Below are 25,452 nucleotides of genomic sequence, written 5' to 3'. Positions count from 1 at the left end.
ACAACCAAACAATGCAGCACAGCTTGAACTCTTCGACATCCTCCCCAGAATCAAGTCCATACAAGCACTGAAAAGAGTGGGGACCAGTACACACCGCTGACAAACTCCAACAATGACTGGAAATAAGTCAGAGACAGAACCAACATACCTCAAAGCACTCTCAATACCAGAGTATAGTTCAGATGTCTGATTTATCAGTTTTGGTGGCACTCCACAAAGAACGAGGAGAATCTCGAGGACATCCCGATTCACCGACTCAAATACTTTGCAGAATTCAACATAGGCTGCAAGCAGCCACTGCCGAAACTCTCATCTGCGTTCGGTGAGGACACAAAGAGCAAGAATACGGTCAATCGTTGACCTCTTTGGTGTAAAGCCTGACTGCTCTGGATGCTGGTGCTCAAGCAGATGGTGGCGAACTCCATCAAGAATTATCCGAGAAAAGACCTTGTCCGGCACTGAGAGCAGCGACACCCCTCGGTAGTTGTTGCCGTCCTCGCGATCACCATTCCCTTTCGAGAGAGGGACAACAAGGCCCCTCTTCCAGTCAGTTGCGATGATGCCTGTGTCCCGAACAGAGCACATAACTGCACGCAACGACACGAGTGCAGCATTTCCACTAGCAATGAGAATGTCAGCATGGATGCCACAGAACCCAGGAGCTTTACCCCCATTTCAACCGGTTCACCACAGCCTCTGTTTCCACAAACAAAGGTGGATCACAGTTGATTGGCGGGTCAGCAATAGGAATAGTAACACCTCTGACATCCAACTCAACTCAAGTAACCAGCCCAGTGGGACTTCACTTCGAACTCCTCTGTCAAGAGCCCACCACCCTCCTCTCAAACTGGTGTACACCGAGGGACGGGCTTGGAGGAACGCAATGCACAAATTCCCCTGTAAGCAGGATGAGAATCACTTGACCACAGGTGTTGCTCTACCCCCTCACAGATTCCTCGCACATAGGCCTCCTTGTCCACCCTTAGTGCAGGTACAGTTTTATGCCTCAATTCCCTGGACAGTTCAGCTCTGTCATTAAGCCTGGCCCTGTGACTCTGGCCAATGGTATCCAGCGTCCCTTGAGAGACAAAATTCTTCTTCGCTCAACGATGAGTTCCAAGACATTCACCTGCAACATCAAGGATGGTAGTCTTGAAGGCACTCCGCAACTCTTCAGAATTCCCCAAATCACCCAGACCCCCCACCAAATCTCCACTGAGCTTGTTCACAAACTCCTTAACTACCCTCTCATCCTTGAGCTTGCCAACATCCAGCCAAAGCTGGGATGGTACCATTCTCCAGGATTTAAGCTGCAACTCCAGAGTTGCTACAACAAGCCTTTGGTCGGTATTGAGGAACTGAGCACTCTGGTAGATCCTGTAATTTTGGATCATCCTCCAGCGACGATCAATGAGCACATGGTCAATCTCCTTTGCCACATCAGCAGCATTGGAATACCAAGTCCAGCGATGAGCCTGTGGGCACTGAAACTCACCGCCACCACAAGTCCACGACTTCTTGCAGAGTCAAGAAACTCAGTGCCATTCTGGTTCATTGTTCCAGATCCATGGGAACCAACACACATCTCATAACCATCCCCAACCAGTGCCAGTTGCCTGAGTGCCAAGTGCCAAGAGCATCTTGCCTGAGGCACTGATCAACCACAGACTCAAGTGCAGCATAGAATGTGTCCTTCACTGTGAGATCACTCACCTCAATCGGAGCATATACAGAGACCAGGGAAATGACACGCAAGGAGTGATGAATCCTTGGACTGATATTATGCCTCAATTATCATGGGAGTCAGCTTATTGGACACAGCTGCAGCAACACCTCCTTAGACATGATAACCATCAGAGCGACCAAATCAATAGTAGGTGTAACCACCCGCCATGATCTCGCCACTATCTGGTCTCTGAACCTCAGAGAGTGATGCAATACTGATGGTCAAACATTGAAGCTCAGATGATACGAGACAGGTGGTTATCCTCTCTTAGGGATAGGACATTCCAGGCACCCACCCAAAGCGACTGCCTCAGGTTAAACCAAGGAGACCACCGTCTGGTTTACGACACCACCATGATCTGAACCAGGAAGTTTACTTCGTGATTTTCCTCCCATCAAAGAATGGGGGTCCTGAAGGCTTTGCCCCATTCCCATCATCCGGTGAGCTGCCCTGCGAAGGGAAGCTGCACAGGAGGTACTCCCACGGAGTGGGTTTTCAGATTCCCCCCCCCCATGTTTTTGGAATGTTTTGCGGAAGTAAGTGTTTTAGAAGTCATGGACTTAGGGTGGCTGGTTCATGGTTTCAGCGCCCACAAGCTCATCGCTGGACTTGGTATTCCAACGCTGGCGGTGTGGCAAAGGAGATTGACCATGTCCTCATTGACGGTCGGAGGATGATCCAGAACTGCAGGGTCTACCGGAGTGCTCAGTTTCTCAATACTGACCACAGGCTTGTTGTAGCAACTCTAAAGCTGCACCTTAAATCCTGGAGAATGGTACCATCCCAGCCGAGGCTGGATGTTGCCAAGCTCAGGGATGAGAGCGTAGCTGAGGAGTTTGCGAACAGGCTGAGTGGACACTTGGGGGGTCTGGGTGCTTTGGGGGGTCCTGAAGAGTTGTGGAGCGCCTTCAAGACCACCGTCCTTGATGTTGCCGGTGGATGCCTTGGAGCTCACCGCAGGGCAAAGAAGAATTTTGTCTCTCAAGGGACACTGGATACCATTGACCAGAGTTGCAGGGCCAGGCTGAATGGCAGAGCTGAGCTGTTCAGGGAGCTGAGGCGTAAAACTGTACGTGCACTGAGGGTGGACAAGGAGGCCTATGTGCGAGGAATCTGTGAGGGGGAAGAGCATCACCTGTGGACAGGTGATTCTCGTCCCGCTTACAGGGGAATTCGCGCATTACGTTCATCCAAGCCCATCCCTCGGAGCACTGCAGTTCGAGCAGAGAGTGGTAGGCTCTTGACAGAGGAGTCTGAAGTGAAGGCCCACTGGGCCAGTTACTTTGAGCGGTTGTACCAGGCTGATCCCCCAGCTGTCGAGTTGGACGTCAAGGGTGTTACAATCCCTGTTGCTGACCCTCGAATCAACTGTGGTCCACCTTCGCTTGTGGAAACATGGGCTGCGGTGAACCAGTTGAAATGGGGCAAAGCTCCAGGGATCTGTGGCATCCATGCCGAACTTCTCAAGGCTGGTGGAAATGCTGCACTCGTGTCGTTGCATGCAGTTTTGTGCTCTGCATGGAACACAGGCATCATCCCAACTGACTGGAAGAGGGGCCTTGTTGTCCCTCTCTGGAAAGGGAAGGGTGATCGCCAAGACTGCAACAACTACCGAGGGGTGACGCTGCTCTCAGTGCCGGGCAAGGTCTTTGCTCGGATAATTCTTGAGAGGGTTCGCCACCATCTGCTTGAGCACCAGCGTCCAGAGCAGTCAGGCTTTACACCAAAGAGGTCAACGATTGACCGTATCCTTGCACTTCATGTCTTCACCGAACGCAGACGAGAGTTTCGGCAGGGGCTGCTTGCAGCCTATGTTGATCTCTGTAAAGCGTTCGATTCAGTGAATCGGGATGTCCTCTGGAGGATTCTTGGTCTTCGTGGGGTGCCACCAAAACTGATCGATCTGATGTCTGAACTCTACTCTGGTACTGAGAGTGCTGTGAAGTGTGGTGGTACCATCTCTGACTTATTTCCAGTTGTTACTGGAGTTCGTCAGGGATGTGTACTTGCCCCCACACTTTTCAGCACTTGTATGGACTGGATTTTAGGGAGGATGTCGGAGAGATCAAGTTGCGGTGCATCGTTTGGGAATGTCAAGATCTCGGACCTTGATTTTGCAGATGATGCAGTCATCTTTGCGGAGACTTTAGACATCCTCTTGGGGGCCCTCGAGGTGCTGAATGAGGAGTCCGAGCCATTGGGATTAAGGGTTTCTTGGGTCAAAACTAAGATCCAGGCTTTCGGTGACATCTTGGATGCTGCTGTCCTGTCTGTGTCTGTTTGTGGTGAGGATGTTGAGGTCGTGGAGAGATTCACTTACCTTGACAGTGATATTCATGTCTCTGCTGGCTGCGAGTCAGAGGTCAAGAGACGTCTGGGTCGGGCCTGGGGAGTCATGGATTCACTGGATCATGGGGTGTGGTGCTGCCGGTACCTGTGCGGGAGGACGAAAGTCCGAGTCTTCAGGTCCTTGGTACTTCCAGTCTTGCTGTATGGGTGCGAGACTTGGACTCTGACCAAGGATCTGAGACGGAGACTTAATTCCTTTGGTACCAGGTCTCTTCGGAGAATCCTTGGCTATCGCTGGTCGTATTTTGTGTCCAACGAGCGGTTGCTGAGAGAGACTCGGATGAGATTTGTTACCTGCAGTCCGTGAGTGTCAGTTGCGGCTGTATGGACATGTGGCTCGTTTTCCTGACGCTGATCCTGCTCACCAGATTCTCTCAGCGAGGGAGTCTCATGAGTGGAGGAGGCCAGTGGGCCGACCACGTGCCTCATGGTTGCAGCAGGTTGACCATCATCTCAAGGAGATGGGGATGGGCCTGGCATCTGCCTGGGGGATGGCCAGACGGAGGCCCCTGGAGTACCGGCGGAAAGTGGACGCAGCAACGCGCTGTTCTGGCACATGCTCCCATACCTGACCTGACCTGAAGTGTTTTATGGTGGCTGGAGTGTAAATTCTGCCACCAACCTCCTAATAAAAAGTAACCCAACTGCAGGAAGACGTTCGCAGACATAGTTGGGCACTCGATATGGATGGCAGTTGGCTCACAAGGAGTTCAGCTACTCCGCCCTCTGACAGGTTTTGTTTTTAGTCCTGCTGGGTGTCCATATCCATACACCTCTGACCCTTGATCTTTTCGTAACAAATAATCGATTATGGATGGATGCACTGACGAGGTTTACATAGACTTGTACTAAGTTTGATTTAAATCCCTTCAGCAGTTCTCAAGTATCACATTTCTACCCAACATAACCCTAACCTTTGACCTCTTGATGCCAAAATCTCAGGTCCAAAATCTTGAACTCAGGACCCGAAGATAGTGTTCAAATATACACTTCAATGTTATAAAAGGAAACAAGATCTTAAAGATAGTTAAAAAAAACAAAAATCATTCCTTTGCTCCAAGAGCCTCATCTCAGATCATTAATTCTGATTCAGACCTGGTCACTTTCCCTTTGACATGCTGCTTCCACTCTCCCAACAATGGTGGAGGCCCTCAATATCAGACATGAGATCAGGGCCGTCTCTCTGGACATATCTCGTGCTTTTTATAGTCTGGCATCCTGCCTTGCTCTCCTGTCTACCGATGGAATCCAAAGCCAACTCCACACGTGGCTTACTGACTTCCTCTACTCTCGTAGCCAATGTGTGGCTCTCAAAGGAATGGTTTCATCTCCTCTCCCTGTCAAGGCTGGAGTACCCCAAGGCAGTGTTCTAGGCCCCATATTATTCCTAATCTTCATCAATGATCCCACTGACTGGAAAATCCTCCATCTTGTTGCTGATGACTACTCTCTGCTGTGACATCTCTCATCCTTCTGACAAGCAGCAGCCTCCTCCCTCTCCTCAGACCGTGATAAAAATCACAAACTGGTCAAACACAATTTTGCTGATGTATCCATATTGTCCACCCTTTGCGCTCTCCCTTACCCCTCATCATTACCTGCATCCATTGTTTGTCCGTCTCAGTCTAATTTCTCCTTCCACCCTGCTGTTGGTGTTTCCATTTTTTGTATACACTGTCGAGGCTCGTATGAGATTTAACACACAGAATGTACAACAAGGGGAGCAGGAGATAAGAGGGGCAGGGAGAGGGAAGAAAAAAAAGTGTGGAACAGAGACTTGAGGAGATCTGTGGGAGAGGGATGGGTGGGATACATGAGGTAAAGAAGATGGACACTACAGGGACTTTCAGGTCATTACACGACAGGGACTTTCAGGAAGGAAAGCAGGGAATTTGAAGGAGGTGGGTTTGGGGCGGTTTAGCAGGGGTAGAAAAGATCATGGTTTTAGATGGGGGAAGATAAGAGATGGTGGTGAACAACTGTTTTGAAGACCTGAATGGAGGAGTGGGATTGAAGAGAGTGTGGGAGTTTGTTTCAATGGTGGGGGTAAAAAGAGGAATAAAATATTGAAGGTAAGCAGTGATTCTTGATTTTGGTAGTTTTACGAGAAGGGTGTTGCTGGAGGACCTTGTATCCATTTCTCCTGCTGTTCCCTTTGATACGTTCTGTGTAAATCGCTCTTCCATGAGCCTAGACCCTGTTAAAAAGTAAATAAATGAATAAAAATAAAAAAATAAAAAAGAAAAGGAATAACATTGCCCCGACATTCGCTTACCCAGACATTCATGGCATTTTTCAGGAACATATCCCCTGCGAATAGTGGGGTCCGACTATATAATTACACTGAAATAAAACAGATTTTAAAACTTGTATAAATCAATAAATCCCGGGTTATAACACTGTTGACGCAGTGGCTATTACAACACTTTATTTACCACATTGCATTAGTTATTCGTGGCAATTGTTTGTGTCCTTTATGACGTCGTTAAAAAATAGTAAGTTTCCTCTTTGGAATGATTTTCAATTTTGTTTGACTGCCAGACAGCAAAAATAAAACAAATCATCTCACACCTCTCTGCACATGTATGATTGGGATGAATTAAAGGCCAAAGTATTGAAAAAAGAGAGAAACTCATCTGTCTTCCTATTCACATTCAAAATGTAACATTCAATTTAAAATCAGTTGTTCCTTGATCATAAACTGATAAGACGGACAGACATGAATCAATTGCTTTACCCCACCTTTCACTTCGCATGCGCGGGGTAATTGACATGTAGCTCCCCCAAAGATGCAAGGATGTTCAAATACAACAGAGACAATACTGAGCTTGTGAAAGGAATCAAAAGACAAAGCATAATTATGGCAACGAGAAAATGCTTCACAATCATTGTTACCCAGTTAACCCTCCTGCAGATGCATGATCACCTGATCATCGGCGAGGTATGTTGGCAGCCCACCCACAAACACCTTGTTTGGAGTGTCGGGCACGACAGTCGACACAACACCTGTCACACAGGATAAGGATCAAAGACAAAACTCGGCCCGAAAGAACAGCCAGACTGCAGCTTTCTGTTTGGCATTTACAATGAAAAAAAACTAGAAGGGCAATGATGAAGAATTACTTTAAAAATTAAATAATTCTCATATCCAGATCCAGATTCTAATCTTCACCAAAAATCGAATCAATTAATTGTGGTTGCACACCCAACCTGTGCACAAAGATAAATCCAAATCCATCCACAACTTTTTGAGATATCGTGCTATATATTAGTTTAGCCCTATGTCTCAATGGTGAAGAATAACTTAAAATTATCAGATCTGGATCTGGATCTTCACCAAAATTGAATCAATTCTTCCTTATCACACACCAAACCTGTCCACCAAGTTTCATCCGAATCCGTCCACAACTTTTTGAAATATCGTGCTATATTGTTGTGGGGCCGGGTATCGGCGACGAGGATGACCACCAGATGGAGCAGTAGAGTCGGCTCCAGCGATCACCCGAAATGTATAGGTCGTCACCCCGGATAACTCCGGAGCTGACGGGTCCCTTATCGGCCCGAAGTTCGCCAATATTTCGACGGCGTGAGGTAGGGTCCACTTGTCTAACTCCAATTTACCGAAGTACTCATGCCGTCCAACTACCGGGGAAATTCACCCTCGACGATGCTCGTAGAGAACGAGTCGCTAGCGTACTCGAACCGTGTGCGATCCCAGCGGATGGTCACCGAGCTTTCGTCGGTCCAAATGTCCCTTTTACAGCGGCACACCAGCCTGGCCAATTCTCCAACACGCACCGTGTTAAACCAATAAAAGAAACACAAAAACAAACTGATACATTTAACACATGGGATATATTAATAATAGGTGGGGAAGGATGGGGAGCACGTAAGAAGCAGAGTTATCTGAATAATAAGAATGAAATGCAAATAATGTACAAGGCACTTAACAGTTGCTACTTAAAGACACGCGCGCGCGCGCACACACACACACACACACACACACACACACACACACACACACACACACACACACACACACACACACACACACACACACACACACACACACACACACACACACACACACACACACACACACACACACACACACACACACACAAACACACACACACACACACACCAATGGTCTTTATTGAAGTCTTCCCGCTCAAGGAAAGGGAGCTGGAGACCAGAGCCTGCACTTGGACCTGTCCACCTCGTGTGGTCTTCGACGATCCGGCTCGTCGGGACTCAAACCCGCAACCCGATGCCACTCCAAGCACCAGGGACGGAGGAAAAGCGTCGGACGCCAGGTGAACGAGCCGAGAGACGACCCGAGCACTGCAAAGCCGACGAGATCTGACAAGTCGATCTCCGGCACCTCAAACCCGATCACTGCCAAGCCGACCAGACCAGACGAGTCGATCTACGGCACCTCAAACCCGATCGCCCAACCCTGACGCTGACGTTCACCCCTGACGCTCACGCTGACTCTGACTCTCACTTTCCAAGGCCCTGGCGTTTCTTATATGGAATTTCTTCTGCGGGATGGGGTGTCATGGGGGAGGATCACCGTCTGAGACGTCTCGCCTCCCACTGGTCCAGGGTACGTGAGAAAGTCGATGTCTGTGGTGTCTCACGCCTCCCATTGGTCGAGGGTTCGTGAGAAAGTCGATGTCTGTGGTGTCTCACGCCTCCCATTGGTCGAGGGGAACATTCCATCTGTCTGGGGCGGAGTCGGAGCTCTGCTGGCCGAGGAAACTCCGCCTACGTACGTGGTCGAGCACACACAGAGAATGGCGTCGATGTGAAGAAGCGAGGTGAAGGCGAGTTGTTGTTTTCAGGGGTGTAAAAATCCTAACTATTAAAATAACGCACAGCGCACGTACATTTAATTCCCATTAGACAAGGGAAAAGGGAGCTTACTGGCAACACATACTTACTGAAATAACTAAGCTATAGGAACCTGAATGTCTGTGTGCTCATGGCTTCCAGATTCGCAACACCACCCCCTCCCTTTTCTACAGACTCGTCCCGAGTCGTCAAATTTTCGTGTGACCACTGACCAGCATGTGCACGTTCTCCCGGAGTACGATTTACCGACGGATCCCTGAGTGCGACATTTTTCATACATGTCCCAAAAATAAATAACCTCGTGCGCTGCGTAGCTAAACTATCAGACTCACTCGGACAACTTAAATAAATTGCCGGCGCTACAACAAAACATGCAGGTGGGTTAAACTTGTTTAAAATTTTTACCTTATCTATTTACACTAACCATGGCCCAGGACCTGTGATCTGTGGGGAAAAGGCATAGCAATGTCAACAGTTATGTGAGGATGAGTGCTCCGCAGCTGAATGTCAGTCGTCCTCAGGGCCTGATCAAAAGGTCCCCCTTGAGTCTTCTTCCTTTCTTACCCCCAGCTGCTGGAGGCAACCCAGCATGCCATCCCACAGGCCAGTTGAATAGGTAGCCAGGCTGCCCAATGTAGTCTCTGGCTCCTTTGTGCAGGAAGAGGTGGCCAGGCTGCTCAACGCAGTCTCTGGCTCATGGAATGGAAATGGACAGATGCAAAACACAAAATGGACTGGATGGACTGAATGCAACAAACGGTGCACGGGCTGCTCACTGCAGTCCCCGTGGTGTGGCTGCCTGCAGGGCAGTCCTTGCAAAACACTGGACGATCCTGGCACACATGGTGATGGATGATGAACACAGGGGCAAATGCAAATAGGGCAGCAGGCATGGGGTCATGGCAGCAGCAGGAGAACAAGGCATGACAAGGCAAGGCAATGTGGAACAGGCGATACTGCACAACAGGCCGGCAGGTGAAGCTGGCCGGCCTCTGGTCTCGTTCCGTGTGTCTGGAGAGAGTGCGGTGGTGCCGGATGCTCTGAAAACGGGCTCGGACCTACCCTACTGTCTCCCCCAACCTATCGCCTTTGCCTGTCTCTGTCCATACCCACTCCCTTAATTTGCAATACAAAATAAACTTAGCCCCTTTTTTAAAATTTCTTAAATTATAATTGCATCTCCCTAACCCACTTCCTGTCTTTGTCCGGCTAACCTATCCTGTCAATCAAACCTATTCCCAACCCCTGAAATCCTCTTTGGAGGGGAATAGGGAAGAGACTAGCGCTCTGTCTCGAGGCCCAATGAAGCCTAAGAATGGCCTCCTACAGAGTTCAGCAATCTAACCCAAGGTGGGTCCAGCGGCCTACGGAGAGCAAAGAGATGGATAGTGCGAAGGGGTACATTTTTTTCTAACTACCCTGTCATTTATTAATTTGAAACTACCCCGGGGCTTTCCAAAACGCCTGTCATTTAAACTATCAGTTCCAAAAACCATGATTCCCGTCGCCTGTGTTGGTGTCCATTATAAATTTGGGCCCTTGCACAATTTCGTGGCTGGGCAGCGTGGCTCAACTGGCAGGGACTTCCCCTCTGCCGAACTCTAACCATGGCACCCCCGGGCCCTGAGGCAATCTCCGAGCCTACTTGCTCCCTCTGAACAAGGGGGGTTGCTCTTCCTGGCATTGCCCCCCTTCCATGCCCACTTGGCATCTTTGGTGCTCCGAGTCCCGTTCCGCGGGTCACCCGTGCCCAGTACGCTATCCCGGTCCCTTGGACCCTTGCCCTACTCTGGCCAACTACTTTGATGCCCAGGGTGCCCACTACTCGGTACTCACCTTCCAAAGCCACGCTCCCAGCTGGTCAATTTTACTACTGCACCCCTCCAAATGGGTATCGTGCCTTCACTCAACACCAACAACAAAACGACCTCCTTTGTGAAAATTTAACTAACCCCCGAACTAATATTAAACTGACCCCGGGGTCACTTGGGTGGGTTTCACTCCTCCCCCCCCCACTCATTCATTCGCACCATGCATTCCACACACTCTTGGGCCTGCTGTCCCACAATCACTCATCACACATGTTTTTTTTTCCATTTGAACACACGCATATACTCCTACACTGCCATTCTCTTAACTAAATTCCCCAAACTCACTCGTGCTCCCTCGTCGTCCCTTACACTAACGTGCGTTCCATTTAATCTACGTAGCTAAGCTACGTCCCCACTACACATTCCATGTCTGTCTATGTCTTCCAAAATCCATTTCCCATTCTAAATGTGACCTAAAATCCCTCAAACTAACCCATTCCATGGGCTCCATGAGAACAACCCATGTCCCCATGAAGCTGGTCGAGCTAAACTAACCCATCCCACCAACTAGTGCTTCCTTTGCCCGAACAGGATGTCTACGACATCCTGCAGGGCCGTGTACTTGGAAGCGAGGCTTTTTCTTCTATATATTTGCACCGCCATTCTGGCGGTTTACAGCACGCCCGTCCGTCCCTTCCAACGGGCGATACGTGCAGCCATGAGGTCACCCTGCACATCCCACCAAGCGCTCGCTCTCGGGGAATTCCCCACGCGGAACTACGTGCGCCGTTTCCCCGGCATTCGTGCCGCGAGATTCCCGATGACGTCACCCGCACAACGAACCTGCGCGGTTTCCCGCGCCGGCCGGCACGCGCGCATCGTCCCGGAAAACTGCTCCGCACGTTCCGCGAACAGAACATGCAGTATGCAGCACGTGATGCCCTGTATACGCGCCCACGTGGGAACCCCTGTGGTCTGAATTCACCCAACATTCGCCTACATTTTAACCGTCCGTGCGACGGTCTTTCCCAAAATGCGGGACGTTCCCACGCCGAAATCCCTTGACGAAGACGCGCGCGTGAGGGCTGTTCGCGAAATGCCGAACGGGCCCCGTACGCGGCGTCCCACGGGACCAGCGCGGTTACCGGAATAACCCTTTGCGGCCATCCAGGTTCGCCATTCGTGTCTCCCGTCTGGATCCGTCTGCGTTTCACGCACGCACTCACGCATGCTATTTCACTCACGCCATACTCACCTTTCGACACACTTAACCACACACACCAGGACAATCACTTCAGGGAATCGTGTTAACTCAAGGGGTCACGGGATCACTTTACCCCCCAAGCTCTGCATGCAACCGTTAACAGCACTCATCCGCTCCACCTCGTTCAGCACGACCGAACTCACCTCATCGCGATCTGCTTCAAGGGAGCATAGCGTCTCCTCTCGTTCCTTAAAGAGGCTATCCTGCTGCTCACACCGGGTCATGACACATTACCCAAGCACGACCCCATTGTACCCTCTTAGCTCTACCTGTGTGTGTTCGTCTGTATTTTCGTCCAATTCACCCTCTATCTTTCTATCTCCTCTATCTCCCGTGTCTCTGTTAATTTCTCAGTCATCCCCCCTCCCTCCCGGGGGGGGGGAGAATTTGACAGAGGGGGCGCTCTTGCGCCGCCGCTCCCACTACGACCTCTGGGTCCGGTTGTAGGGGATAGTCAACCTGCATGGCGGTGGTGTCCTGGACCATGGGTTCATCGACACTTACCACTACCCACCTACCTCGGCTCGTCTTGGTTAGACATGTCGCGTGTTGGAAACAAAATTTAAACTGCTCGCAATTTGGGGACATGGGGGGGGGGGGTTCGCTCCCCACACCCGTGAACCGAATCCGTGAATTTCGTGGAGATGGAGGGGTTCGAATTCCGCTCCTGAACACCAATGTTGCGGATTCGAACCTGCAAATTTACGAAGATGGATGGGTTCACATCCCACTTCTGACACCAATTGTTGTGGGGCCGGGTATCGGCGATGAGCACGACCACCAGATGGAGCGGTAAAGTCGGCTCCACCGATCACCCGGAATGTATCGGTCGTCACCCCGGATAACTCCGGAGCCGACTGGTCCCTTATCGGACCGAATGTTCGCCAATATTTTGACGCGTGAGGTGGGGTCCACTTGCCTAACTCCAATTTACCTAAGTACTTACGCCTCGAAATTACGAAATTGACCCTCGACGATGCTCGTACGGAACGAGTCGCTAGCGTACTCGAACCGCGTGCGACCCCAGCGGATGGCCACCGAGCTTTCGTCGGTCCAAATGTCCCTTTTACAGCGGCACAACAGCCTGGCTAATTCTCCAACATGCACCGTGTTAAACCAATAAAAGAAACACAAAAACAAACTGATACATTTAACACATGGGTTTATTTACAATAGCTGGGGAAGGAGGGGAGCACGTAAGAAGCAGAGGTATCCGAATAATAAGAATGAAATGCAAATAATGTACATGGCAATTAACAGTTGCTACTTAAAGAAGGGCCCACACACAGACACATACACAGAAGTAGACCCCAATGGTCTTTATTGAAGTCTTCCAGCTCAAGGAAAGGGAGCTGGAGACCAGAGCCTGCACTTGGACCTGTCCACCTCATGTGGTCTTCGTCGATCCGGCTCGACGGGACTCGAACCCGCAACACGATGCCACTCCAAGCACCAGGGACGGAGGAAAAGCGTCGGACGCCAGGTGAACGAGCCGAGAGACGACCCGAGCACTGCCAAGCCGACCATACCAAACAAGTCGATCTCCGGCACCTCGAACCCGATCACTGCCAAGCCGACCAGACCAGACGAGTCGATCTCCGGCACGTTGAACCCGATCACTGCCAAACCGACCAGACCAGACGAGTCGATCTCCGGCACCTCGAACCCGATCACCCAACCCTGACGCTGACGTTCACCCCTGACGCTCATGCTGACTCGGACTCTCACTTTCCAAGGCCCTGGCGTTTCTTATATGGCATTTCTCCTGTGGGATGGGGTGTCATGGGGAGGATCACCGCCTGAGACGTCTCGCCTCCCATTGGTCCAGGGTAAGTGAGAAAGTCGATGTCTGTGGTGTCTCATGCCTCCCATTGGTCGAGGATTCGTGAGAAAGTCGATGTCGGTGGTGTCTCACGCCTCCCATTGGTCGAGGGTTCGTGAGAAAGTCGATGTCAGTGGTGTCTCACGCTTCCCATTGGTCGAGGGTTCGTGAGAAAGTCGATGTCTGTGGTGTCTCACGCCTCCCATTGGTCGAGGGTTCGTGAGAAAGTCGATATCTGTGGTGTCTCACGCCTCCCATTGGTCGAGGGGAACATTCCATCTCTCTGGGGTGGAGTCGGAGCTCTGGTGGCCGAGGAAACTCCGCCCACATACGTGGTCGAACGCATGCAGAGAATGGCGTTGGTGTGAGGAAGCGAGGTGAAGGCGTGTTGTTGTTGTTATCAGGGGTGTAAAAATCCTAACTATTAAAATAACTCACAGCACACGTACATTTAATACCCATTAGATAAGGGAAAAGGGAGCTAACTGCCAACACATACTTACTGAAATTACTAAGCTATAGGAACCTGAATGTCTGTGTGCTCATGGCTTCCAGATTCACAACAATATATCATTTTGGCCCCATCTCCAAATGGTGAAGAATCACTTAAAAGATTCTAGTTGTCAGATCCGGATCCGGATCTTCACCAAAATCTAATCAGTTTGTCCTTGTCACACACCCAACCTGGCCACCAAATTTCATCCAGATCCATGCACAACTTTTTAAAGATTTCTTACACAGACAGACAGACAGACAGAGAGGGGTGAAAACATAACCTCCTTCACCTCCGGTAAAAAGTATAGATCTGCAATGCACAACTATAGGGAAAGTAACTTGTCATTCACAAAATGAAGCTTACCTGGCACGTGGACCTGGGGTCCCTCCGAGAGGCCAGGCAAGGGCGTATAGTCGTGGGGACGGCGGAGTTTGAGGTTCTGTCCCATGAAGAGAATTCCGTCAAAGGCCAAGGCATTGGTTGCTTCGTCGACTGAGCGCAACTGCAACGAGGATGTGGGACAGAAATAGTAATAAAAATTTTAAAAAACAGGGAGAAGAGTGAAGACACGATCAACTGACCAAAACAAAGTTTTTCAATGACAGCCGATCTAAATCTGTCGCTTTTGGAACAAACCAACCTCCAGAAAGGCAAAGTTCTTGTCGAGGTTAATCTGGACAGCAAGCACGGGACTCCCTGGAGCCGTTGCCAACCCAGCAAGCTTCATCTGATTGTTGAAAAACTCCACCATGGCGTCCTACTCATGGCAAGTACGGGTCAAAAAAGTGTTGTCACGGTAAACAAGGGTTTTCTTTCAATCCGCAGTCACATCTCAAGCACACACTGGCCCAGTTTGCTCAACATCAAGCACTTTCTGCACCGTTACACATCGGAAACCCTGGAAGGAACATTCACTCTCTTCATTGGTTAATCCAATCTGACATGACTGGTGGCATCATGAGTTACCAAAATGAGGCCTTCCACTTTACTTTGTATCCGGGTTGCCTTAATAAAACAAGTATCCAAGACCATTCTTAAAGTTTGGCCTGCACTTTTCTCCCTTACATAACCAATCAAAATTTGATTCGGCATTTTTCCAATACTGAAGCAAGCCTTCGTCAATTTCAGGAGGATGGTTTCAATCGCCACTCCTCTTGTATCTCGTTTACATTTCACTCCCTGCACTAATCTACCTTTCCTTCGAAACAAGCATCCCTGTATTGCGGCATTATACAATTACCTCCGATCCAACGGGATGGTTCATAGGTAGCACACTTCATAAGGACCGTGTGCAGTCTAACCTGGGTTTGATTCCCGATCAGCCTCCAAAACCTGGGTTTTGCTTTGAAAACATTTGTCCATTGAAGAAGACACTAATTGGGTCATACCAACTGCCTGTGTTCTTTCAACTAGTTATTTTGTTCATTCGTTAAGGCATCAACAGAGGTGCAGTGACTGCTGCTCCCTGTCCTGCCATCTGTTCCATAATGACGATCCGTTGCCACAGACTTCGATGTTATGCCAATGTTCGTGCTTCCGCCAGTGACGCTATTTATCTGGCACTGCAATTTGCCTTGATGCAGTCCATCCACCTTCTTGGTGGCCTTCCTCTTCCTTCTACAAGGATATTTGGAAGTCTGTTCTGGGACATCCATTGAATGTGCCCAAAGAATCTAAGCCTTCTGTGTTATACTCTCTGTTATTGTGCCTTTCACTCCAAGGGTTTCCCTTAGTGTAGTACTCCTTAGTTTGTCCAGCCATACTACTCCCACTATTTTAAGGCATCGCTTTCAGCTCAGAGCTCGATTACATTCAAAGTTTCCCCAGACGCAAAGGACGGCTCCGGCGAGAGGGAACGGCTCCAGCGAGAGGGAACGGCTCCAGCAGCATAGCTGAGGAAATTAATCGCGCTGTGGGAAAGCAGCGAAACCACAGTGGGAATCGAGAAATTAGGGCAAGTAATGAAATCACGGTGATACAATTGTTCATCCCACAATTGGAACACACTCAAAACTTCATTGAAATCTGCATACCCTTTCAAAAATACGAGCACGTTGATCAAACTGAGAGGTAGGCGAACTCTCGATTGTCCAGCTTCTCATTGCATCTTGCAAAGCCGGCCTCTTACAGACTTCCGTTCCTCCTCTACTCTCCCAGGTTTGGTATATTATTCGAGTAACCTCCTCCACAAACTGCCTTCTGAGCTTCCTTGGTGTTCTTTCCTTTCTTTCAACCTTCTTTTCATCGACTTTCGATGCTCGCTCAATTTGTTTAACTCTTATGGAAGATGAACAAAATAAAGGGTCTTCCTTCATCTTGAACACAGGCACAATAGTGCGATTTGCCAAATCTTCAGGGATCACTCCTCCTTCCCAAGCCTTTCTACGCAACTGTTCATGCACTCAATTGCTGCACCTCAAGCTCCCTCGATCATTTCGAGTAAGAATCCAGTTGCTTTTCTTTCTTTGAAAGTTCCAATGGCCGATTCAAATTCTTCTTCACACATCCCATCGCCAAGCTCAAAATTCCTCCACGCTGAGTCGAATGACCTGTGTCGGAGTGGAAACCCGTCCACAATTGGAACCCCTCACCAAGAAAGTGCTTCGGCAGGACCAGCGCTATGTATGAAGCATGGTGCATGAAGGGAGGGATGGATGGAATACTTCCCGGCATGCAGCTAATTGATTTTGGGAAGGTCGTGTGGCCTCTTCTGATGCCCCTTTCGATTTTGATCTTGCCATCACTTTGTTGCGATTTCCAGCTCGCCGTTCCACCATTATAGAGTGCTTGCTATACCGATGCACCTGGACTTCATGTTTACACGCTGTAGAGCTTCGTACTGCAATATTTGTTTCCACACAGAAGGATTTTTCAAAATTGATACATTTTCGGCTCAAGGGCAATTTATACTCTATTCATCTTTCCACGTGCTGATTTATCTATAGTCTGAAACTGATCAATTGTTAAGTATTCACTTCCAAAAACAGTGGTTGGTTGTTGTCCAGATCGTCAGTCTGTTGACAACTTTTAAGAAGAGTAAGCAAATAAATCTCCCTCCATTGCAGAACAGTCCCTTTTTAACCAATCTTACTCTTCTTTTAACGAAGAAGCTCACCGTAATCTTTTCCATCTCCACTCATTATTTTCGACCACGGAAAACCAAGACACTCACCAATCATTTCCCCTTCACTCCAACTTGCAGGCCTATTGTTTGCCTCTCTGTCTGTACTCTTCCCCCACTGTTAGAATGTAACACAATCCTCCATCTTGCCTTTCTTGGTATTTTCCAAAATTTCCATCTTAAGGTTAAACCCATGTCCAAAACGAGAACGGCACTTGGTAAAGCACATACCTCCACCAGGCTGAACAGTTTACGTTTTGTATCCCACCGAAAGGCCGGATCTGCATCCAGACCGGAACCAAAATCTAGTTGGCTTGTTCTTGTCACCTAACCAACCTGTCCACCAAGTTTCGTCATAATCAGTCCACAACTTTTGAAATATCGTGCTATATATTGTTTTTGGCCCCATCTCTGAATGATGAAAAATCACTATTAAACAAAAAAAAATTTAATTCTCGGATTTGGATCTTCACCAAAATCAAATCAACGAGTCCTTGTTGTACACCCAACCTGTCCACCAAATTTCGTCTGAATCCATGCACAACTTTTTGAGATATCCTGTTCACAGACAGACAAATAGGCAGACTGCCAGGCAGGGGTTGAAACAATCTCCGTCCACCTTCGATGGTGGAGGTAAAGAAGGGAGAGTTGAAGTATGAACAGCAGAAGTACATTTGACAGTGTAATGGAGACATGGAGACAAGGAAACAATGCAAATGTTACTTCGATGGAAGTTTGCAGGAAAAGAAGAACGATTAATTAATTAATTGATCTAAAACACCAACCTCTGTTGCTCCAAAGGGTATGTTTCCGACGTACAAACGTCTGGCCTGTCTCGTCAACTGATTGCCAAGTACAGGCACCTGGGTTTGCATCAGTGTGATGCCGCCATCTAAGGGTGCAGCAACCAACGCCGCTGCTGGGAGCTGACCCGCCGCTGCGAATGGATAAAAGGTCGGGAAGGTACATCGTACAAATGAGATCAAGTTGGGGCAAGATCATCCAAAAACTATGCGGTTACAAGAATGAGCGTACAATTACTCTGTTATTCCAGAATAGACCGAGCATCATCTATTGGGAAAAAAAAAGAAAAAAAAAATGAAACTTTTGCAATCACTAAATAACCATTCATTGCATTATCACATTTATCTATCTTCCATACTAAAAAAATAGAATATGTTTGTTTGTATGTATGTGTGTTTGTTCGTCCTTTATAGGCGGCCGAACCGTTGGATGGAATGAGATGAAACTTGGCATGAGTGATCCTTGGGACATGAGAACGGACATGGGGGGGGGGGGGGGTCAAGTTCAAGGTCAAAGGTCACGGGGTCACGGGGTCAAGGTCACCGGGTATCTTCAATTTCATCCGATCGAGACGGGACCAACGCCATTCGACAGATAACCAAAATTAATACTGAAGGACCAATTTTGTGCCCCGTCTATGACGGGATTTCGGCTAGTATATTTACTAAAACTCTCATCTTTTATGTATGTACTGTATGTATGTATGTTCCCGAAATACAGCCAGAATGGTACACGATAGCGCAAAAATTTTCGGCCCACCTTACTTACTCACCATTCTCCTGCGGCGTGCAGTATCAAGTTTCATTAAAATCGGGCAACGAAAAAATTATTAAAAATCAATTCCCGATTCAGCCAAGTACTCTTCGGGAGAATTTGATCAATGCAAACAACCTCAGCAGTGTCGTTGGCTGGAGCTATCTTTTTTTTTCTTGAAATGATTTATTAGAAAATCTCAAACATTTAGTATAGATAAAGAACGATTTATTTTTCGGCATAAAATAAACATTCTCATTTGGATCGAATACTTCCGTGTTCATTAATAAATAAAATTGTGCTTAGAAGATTACGCACAATAATTTATTCGACTTTCTTTTCTCCATTTTTTTTTTTTTCACACTGACGCGCAATATCAAGTTTCGTTCAAACCGGGCAACGAAAAAAATTATTTAAAAAAATCAATTCCCGATTCAGTGAAGTACTCTTCGGGATTATTTGATCAATGCAAACAACCTCATAGACCATGTGGAGGTACTCGCTATTACTTTCAGAAAATAATTTTCGTTGTGTAGCTCACCAATCTGGATGAAATTTGGCATACTTAAAGAATTTTAGAAGCCGAGTCCAAATCTACTTGTTTCCACGTCAAGGATGTGACACAATTGGTCATTTTTGGCAATTAAAGATACACCGAACATTAAAGCACGATTTTGACACAGAAATGAAGAATCAAGGAGAGACTGATATGTACGTCAAAGAAAACTCTTGGAAGGTCTTAAAATGATACAATATGTTTATACAGAGCCCTATTCACTGTTATTAAAGATGTTTATAATTAAAGGTAGTAAACCGAAGCAGTTACATATTTTTTACCGGCCTAAAACGTCTGGACCGACCAGACAGGCCTTCGAGTTGACAAGGAAACTTTTTGCTTAAAAGGCAGCCACACTGGCTATTAAAGGTAGTTACATTGACTATTAAAGACAGTTACAGCGCCTATTAAAGACAGTTACATTGGCTATTACAGATTAAATCAAAGACAAAGAGACTGCGCGACTCAGCCTGATGAAAAGTAGAACCACCACAAGAAGATTACTGTCTTAGAACTCCAGTATTTCTTGCTCTGAAGCGGTTGTTGAACTAGGCTCTTGACTGCTGTTATTACAAAACTCAAGTCCACTATTACATGCTAACCAATCTGAATACTACTGTGTAGTAGATTACCACAGCAAAAGCAGTGTGACACCCGCATTCACAGTTCGTCGTCGAAATCATCGTCAGTTCTGCTTTCATCATCCATAAGTTCCATTTCTGTATGGGTCTGTTCATCGTTGGCGCAGTTTTGACACCCACAGCACTCTGCGCAGGACAGTCCTTTTGACCGGCAAGAACACTGGTTGGCCTCACATTTCATCTTCTTGCAATTACATTTCGTCGCCTCTAACAGTTCCTTCGGCGCTGGTGGTTTGTTCAGCCAGTGAACAATCAGTGCTCCATTGTGTTCCATCCATCCGTGAAATGTAGGAGAAGGGGCTTCTATAAACCTCTCAGTCAAGCGGTGGTGGATCATAGACTGATAGTTCACTCTTTTGCAATGCAGCATCATAGCGTCGCTTGTAGGTGGCAACTTCCGTTCTCCCAGCGACTGGCTGCAGAATAGCTTGTAGCGAGCCTCATCCACACTCTTCATGGTCAGCTGATTGTACATGGCGCAAACGAATTGTTCCAGGTCATGAATGATCTTCTGATCAAGCGTGAATTCTCGACCAATGCTCCCGAAACAGGTGATGAGATGGGGACCCTTCATCATCAATCAAATGGCCTTGTTTTGCCCTTACCGTGGAATGCACTGGTGGTATCGCTTCCCATGAAATTGTGCAAACCTATAAACGCATCGCAGACAGAACTTTCCAGGCATTACTCAGCTTCCTAATGTAAACGACGATAATGTCCTTGGGACTTCTTGTGACCAGATGGAAATTTTACGCCCGAATCGACTTCGAGTGAGCCAATGCCAACACAAACACATCGGTGTCGAAACTCTCTATGCGCACCGACTCTTCATTCTGTCCCGCGTGAGCGGCATGTAGCAGGAGCTTCGTGTCAGCTTCGTCATGGTCACATTCAAGTTCAGGTACCGATGACACAGTCATGACACCATTCGACGCCTTGATTTTCTCACATTTGCCGGCATGACTGACGTACAACAGCATGTCACCCAGTTTTGATAGAGAGATGTTTCTCGTCCACGATTCGACGATGAACTCTATCAACGCCTCCTTGTTGGCTCTGCTCAGGAGATAATTGGTCCACTGTTTTGGAAGGGCTTGATCACGTCTGTAGATGGTTCGTACCTGAAGATCGCCCGCCCTGCCTGCTCGTCTGGCGTGCTCCAGGCACTTGATGCTGATACTTGGGTAAGTATCAAACACCACGTCCAGTCTCGAAGATTGGTTATGTCGTGCTTTGGCCACTACGATGTTCAGTACTATCTCTTCCAGTTTACCGAAAGTGTTATGCAGTGAACCAGCCTTTATCGCCTGAATAACGGCCATTCCATCCATAATTGTTGCACCTTGGATAGGCAATCGGGCCACAGTTTCAGTATATGGTTGCGAAGTTTGGCTTTGTCTGTCTCAGCAATCGAACCATCACCGGATGCCAGCAGGAAAGATATGTTCACCAGTGGATATGCGAGCAGATCGTGGACTGTTACATTGCTTTTCTCGCCAATCAACAGCAGTCATGTGAAAAGACGACGTTCATTCGCAATTTCAACCTTCGGCGTCTGCTGGTGGGGAGTCGCCGACTTGCCTCGCGCCTTCAAGAAAGTTGCCAATTTGGCCTTCGAAATCGGACTGAAGAATGGGACCTCACCTGAGAGAAGCCGATCACGCATGAATTGCACGACAGCATTCTCTCCCTTGACATGCGCGTTCATCAAGTCCGCGGAAGTGGCTGGCGGTGCGATGACACCTGAACTAATATTGACGAGTTCAAGGTGAGCGCCGGAGAAAGGGTTAATCATTTGAAGTACTGTGTCCATCACTTGTAGCACCACTGCTTCGTTCTTCTTCGAGCTCGACACATCCAAATCCTTTCTCGTTCGGGGCTCGTTGTGGATACCCGCCATGGACTCACATTTCCTTGCGATTTCCGCACGTGCTGGTTGGGACAGGATCCACTTCTTCACAGCTGTGCTTTTCTGAGTGTAACCAATGATGCCTCCACTGGTCTTGCTGTCCTATTTAAAGTCTGCTCTATGATCTGATCACACGCAACACTATAAATCCATAACGAGTATGCCGTTGGGCAGTCAATTTGCCGTCCATGAACGCTTGATAGGTATCTTGGTGGGAGTGCTCTAGCCCGGCCATTTCCAGCCAGTAAACGGGTAAGTACCTTGCATAGTTTAGGTGATCGTACGCAAAATACCAGGGCATTGACGCTCTCGTGATCGCAAGATGTTTTGGCCAGTTCGAAGTACGAGTTGCCCGTATAAGCTCGAGTGCTCGCTCCACCATTTCAAAGTAGGGCCATGTAATGTCCACACTTTGGTGTTTGTTCAGGTCATCCCTCACCATGAGTGCTCCCGAGTATAGAACATGTAAATTGAGGTCTGAGTCACCCTGCTGTGGACGCTGGCTGGCTTCATCCTCTGTTGTTGACTCTGTTTCTGTTGTGGAGCTACTGTCTACAACAGCAGCCTGAGCAATGGAACCAATATCAATGTCCTTCATGTACACCACTTCGCTCTCAGACATTTTTGGTGGACGATAGAAAATCATGTCTGGCTACCGTTCCTGCAGTCTTTTCTTCAGTCTTGTTGCCTGGTAGTTGGCCTTATCCTGACCTTTACATACTCTGAGTAGGTCATTGAACATCTCACACAACTTCTTCATATGTAAAGATTGCTTTCCATCAATGAGTCTTACCTGGATTACTTTATCACAGAAAATGTCAAATGTTGAGTCATAGTTCACTTTCTGAGTTTGGAGTTTACTTTCACTTTGTCTGTGGTATGTGTCATTCACATACTCATAATAACATTTATGGTGATAACAAACTGCCAGCGCCACACAGTCTTTATCCTTTATAGTTGTCATTATTCTCACATCACGTTCATCTCTCCTCTGCTCAGCAGTTTCCCTCAGCTTTCCTCCATCCTGTGTTTCTGCCAGGGACAACTGATCACGTTGAGATTTTCCTTTGACACGGATGAATTTGTCTTTTTTCTGGCATATCACACAAATTCTTGGCAGTACACCAGCTGATTTGCCAGCCACCCTTTCTACAGAGGTTCTGAGGAATTCTCTACGTATTTTGTGGTATGAGTGCCCCTCTTCTTCTCGTCCGCCCACCACCTCACTGGCTCTAGCAGAAACTGCAGTAGTGCTGGCTTCTGATTTCCTTTTCCTGGCTTCAGTACGTTTTATATGATCCTTGTTACAAAATGACGCATAGCAGAACCGGTGACGGCCGGCATCCGCAGGAGGATCAGTCATTGGTAGCAGTTTCATCATTTGATCAGCCAGCAAACGGCATTTGTTGATAGTTTCACTATCTGTGGCGTCGCACCAAGCCTTCGCACACTCACATACCTTAAGCCAGCTCTTATCCGTGAATTGCGTCACTTTCTCATCTTCCTCCCCGCCCAAGTGTGAAACAATGCATATTTGGTTGTTTCAAATGGTAATAACTGTCGGTGTGTCAACTTGTGCATATGGAAACAAGTAGGAATTTCAATGATGTGTTCTCATGAATATACAGGATGAATTTCGTTTAGATTGGTGATCTGCACAACGAAACTGAACGAACCGACCCACCTCCACATGACCTATCAGTAGTCCAGCCAATTTCGCGAAAATTTGGCTAAACCCACCACTAATTGCAACAGAAATAAAACCACTTTTATTTGATGGAATTGGGTCCTCGAAATTACATATCAAAAATCCCACTCAGTCCAGGTGTTGGAACATGCTGAATTTTATGATTGAAAATTGTGAATCTACCAATCTCATAAGCCAATAGTTCTATACAAAAATTGACATAACTCAGTTTTTACAGTTGGAACCTAAAATTGGTATCTATACCTACGTTTTCATTGCTAATCTTTCAGAAAAACATGGTGTCGAAGGGATATGACCACATTTAAGGCCTCTTTTAAAAGGTAGGTCTACTCCTTTAACCCTTTCCCTACCCGTAACCGAGAAAATGGATAGCCTACATCAGCTTGATCAACAAGACAAGCTCATGTGAGTTTTTTGGCTTCCCAAGATGAAGGATTACTCCCTTAACCAATTATCACGAGGTGGCAGCACTCTTTAATGGCTGCCTTTGTTTTACATCTTTCAATTTTGTGCTTGAGTTTCCAGTAAATATTTTACAATAAGACTGAATATGAATGCAAGGACAAGCCACATGAGTTCATCTTTATCCCAGGCACTGCTTAGATGACTCATAGGTAAGCATTTAAGTCTTACCATGAATATGGCTTAATACGACCCTGTGGAGTATCTCATAATCAGAATCGTATGAAGCAATGGTTCCCTTTTGTTTTTCAGGGCAAATATGGCTGAGTGTGTCTTCTGTGGTGACCTACTATCCAATGGATCCCAGGTGGTGACGCGCACTCCGAAAGGTTGTGAAGGAATCGCGAAGACAAGTTCAGGGGTCAATGACAACATATAGGTCATACCAGGTCAGCAGGTGCATACAAACTGCCAAAGAGACTATAACAGAGATGGAAGCAGGCAAAAGCGCAAATCACCATTTGATAGACGTCTTAGTCTCCATTAAAGTGATCTAACATTTTGTTATCAAGATCACTGTTTGTTCTGTGGAACTGAGGACAGACACCAATGACGACAAAAAGACCATGCCCTCGTGCCCGTCTGTACGTTCGACTTCCAGGACAACATAAGGAAGAAATGCGGAGATCGTGCTGATGAATGGGGAGAAACTGTATTGTCATGAATAAACTTTGCCCAAGATCTGCGTGCTGCAGATGCTATGTACCCACCAGTCATGCAGTGTCAACTTCAGAACAATGAAACAAATCCCTGAATGTTTTCAGTGACACTCACTCCTCTAAGAAAAGAAAGACTGGGCGGCCTGTCGCTATGGATAGAGAGCAGGCTTTCTTGAAAGTGGTTGACAATCTTGAAGCAAACGACGAAGAACTGACCACTGTTCAAGACCTCATTTCGCAAATGGCCGATGCTCTACAAAATTCTGAGAGTGAACCATATGGACATAACCACATGAGAGAGAAACTTAAAGAACATTTTGGTGACAAAATTGTCATCACAGAGATCAATGGGAAGAAAAACATAGTGACATTGACAGAAGGCTGCCTCAATCATCAGTGACTTTTTTTAGTCAATCCAAGACTTCTGATCCTGAGGTTGAAAAGCTTCGGTTCATCGAGACCACGGTGAAATTGATAAAGACTGACATAAAGTTAGTTGTTCAAAGCAAGGATA

General features: G+C 47.5%; 1 protein-coding gene across 4 annotated transcripts in view; it reads right to left on the bottom strand.

Annotated features, from left to right (window-relative positions):
* The window catches only part of LOC147010109 (splicing factor U2AF 65 kDa subunit-like), a 52,276-nt gene that overhangs the window by 9,740 nt on the left and 17,084 nt on the right, over positions 1-25,452 (bottom strand). For all 4 annotated transcript variants that reach the window (XM_085862289.1, XM_085862288.1, XM_085862290.1 and 1 more), the window contains exons 4-7: positions 18,232-18,383; positions 14,966-15,082; positions 14,689-14,827; positions 7,002-7,081 (exon numbers count right to left, since the gene is read on the bottom strand). In XM_085862289.1, coding sequence (XP_085718415.1) covers positions 7,002-7,081; positions 14,689-14,827; positions 14,966-15,082; positions 18,232-18,383 — 488 coding nt within the window. The remainder of the gene's footprint in view (positions 1-7,001; positions 7,082-14,688; positions 14,828-14,965; positions 15,083-18,231; positions 18,384-25,452) is intronic.

This window comes from Eptatretus burgeri, chromosome 17 (genome assembly GCF_056783735.1).
Source record: "Eptatretus burgeri isolate ZD-2024b chromosome 17, Ebu_testis_v1, whole genome shotgun sequence".
NCBI classification, from domain to species: Eukaryota; Metazoa; Chordata; class Myxini; order Myxiniformes; family Myxinidae; genus Eptatretus; species Eptatretus burgeri.
The sequence above is the reverse complement of the archived record's forward strand: the minus strand, read 5'-3'. Positions and strand labels throughout refer to the sequence as shown.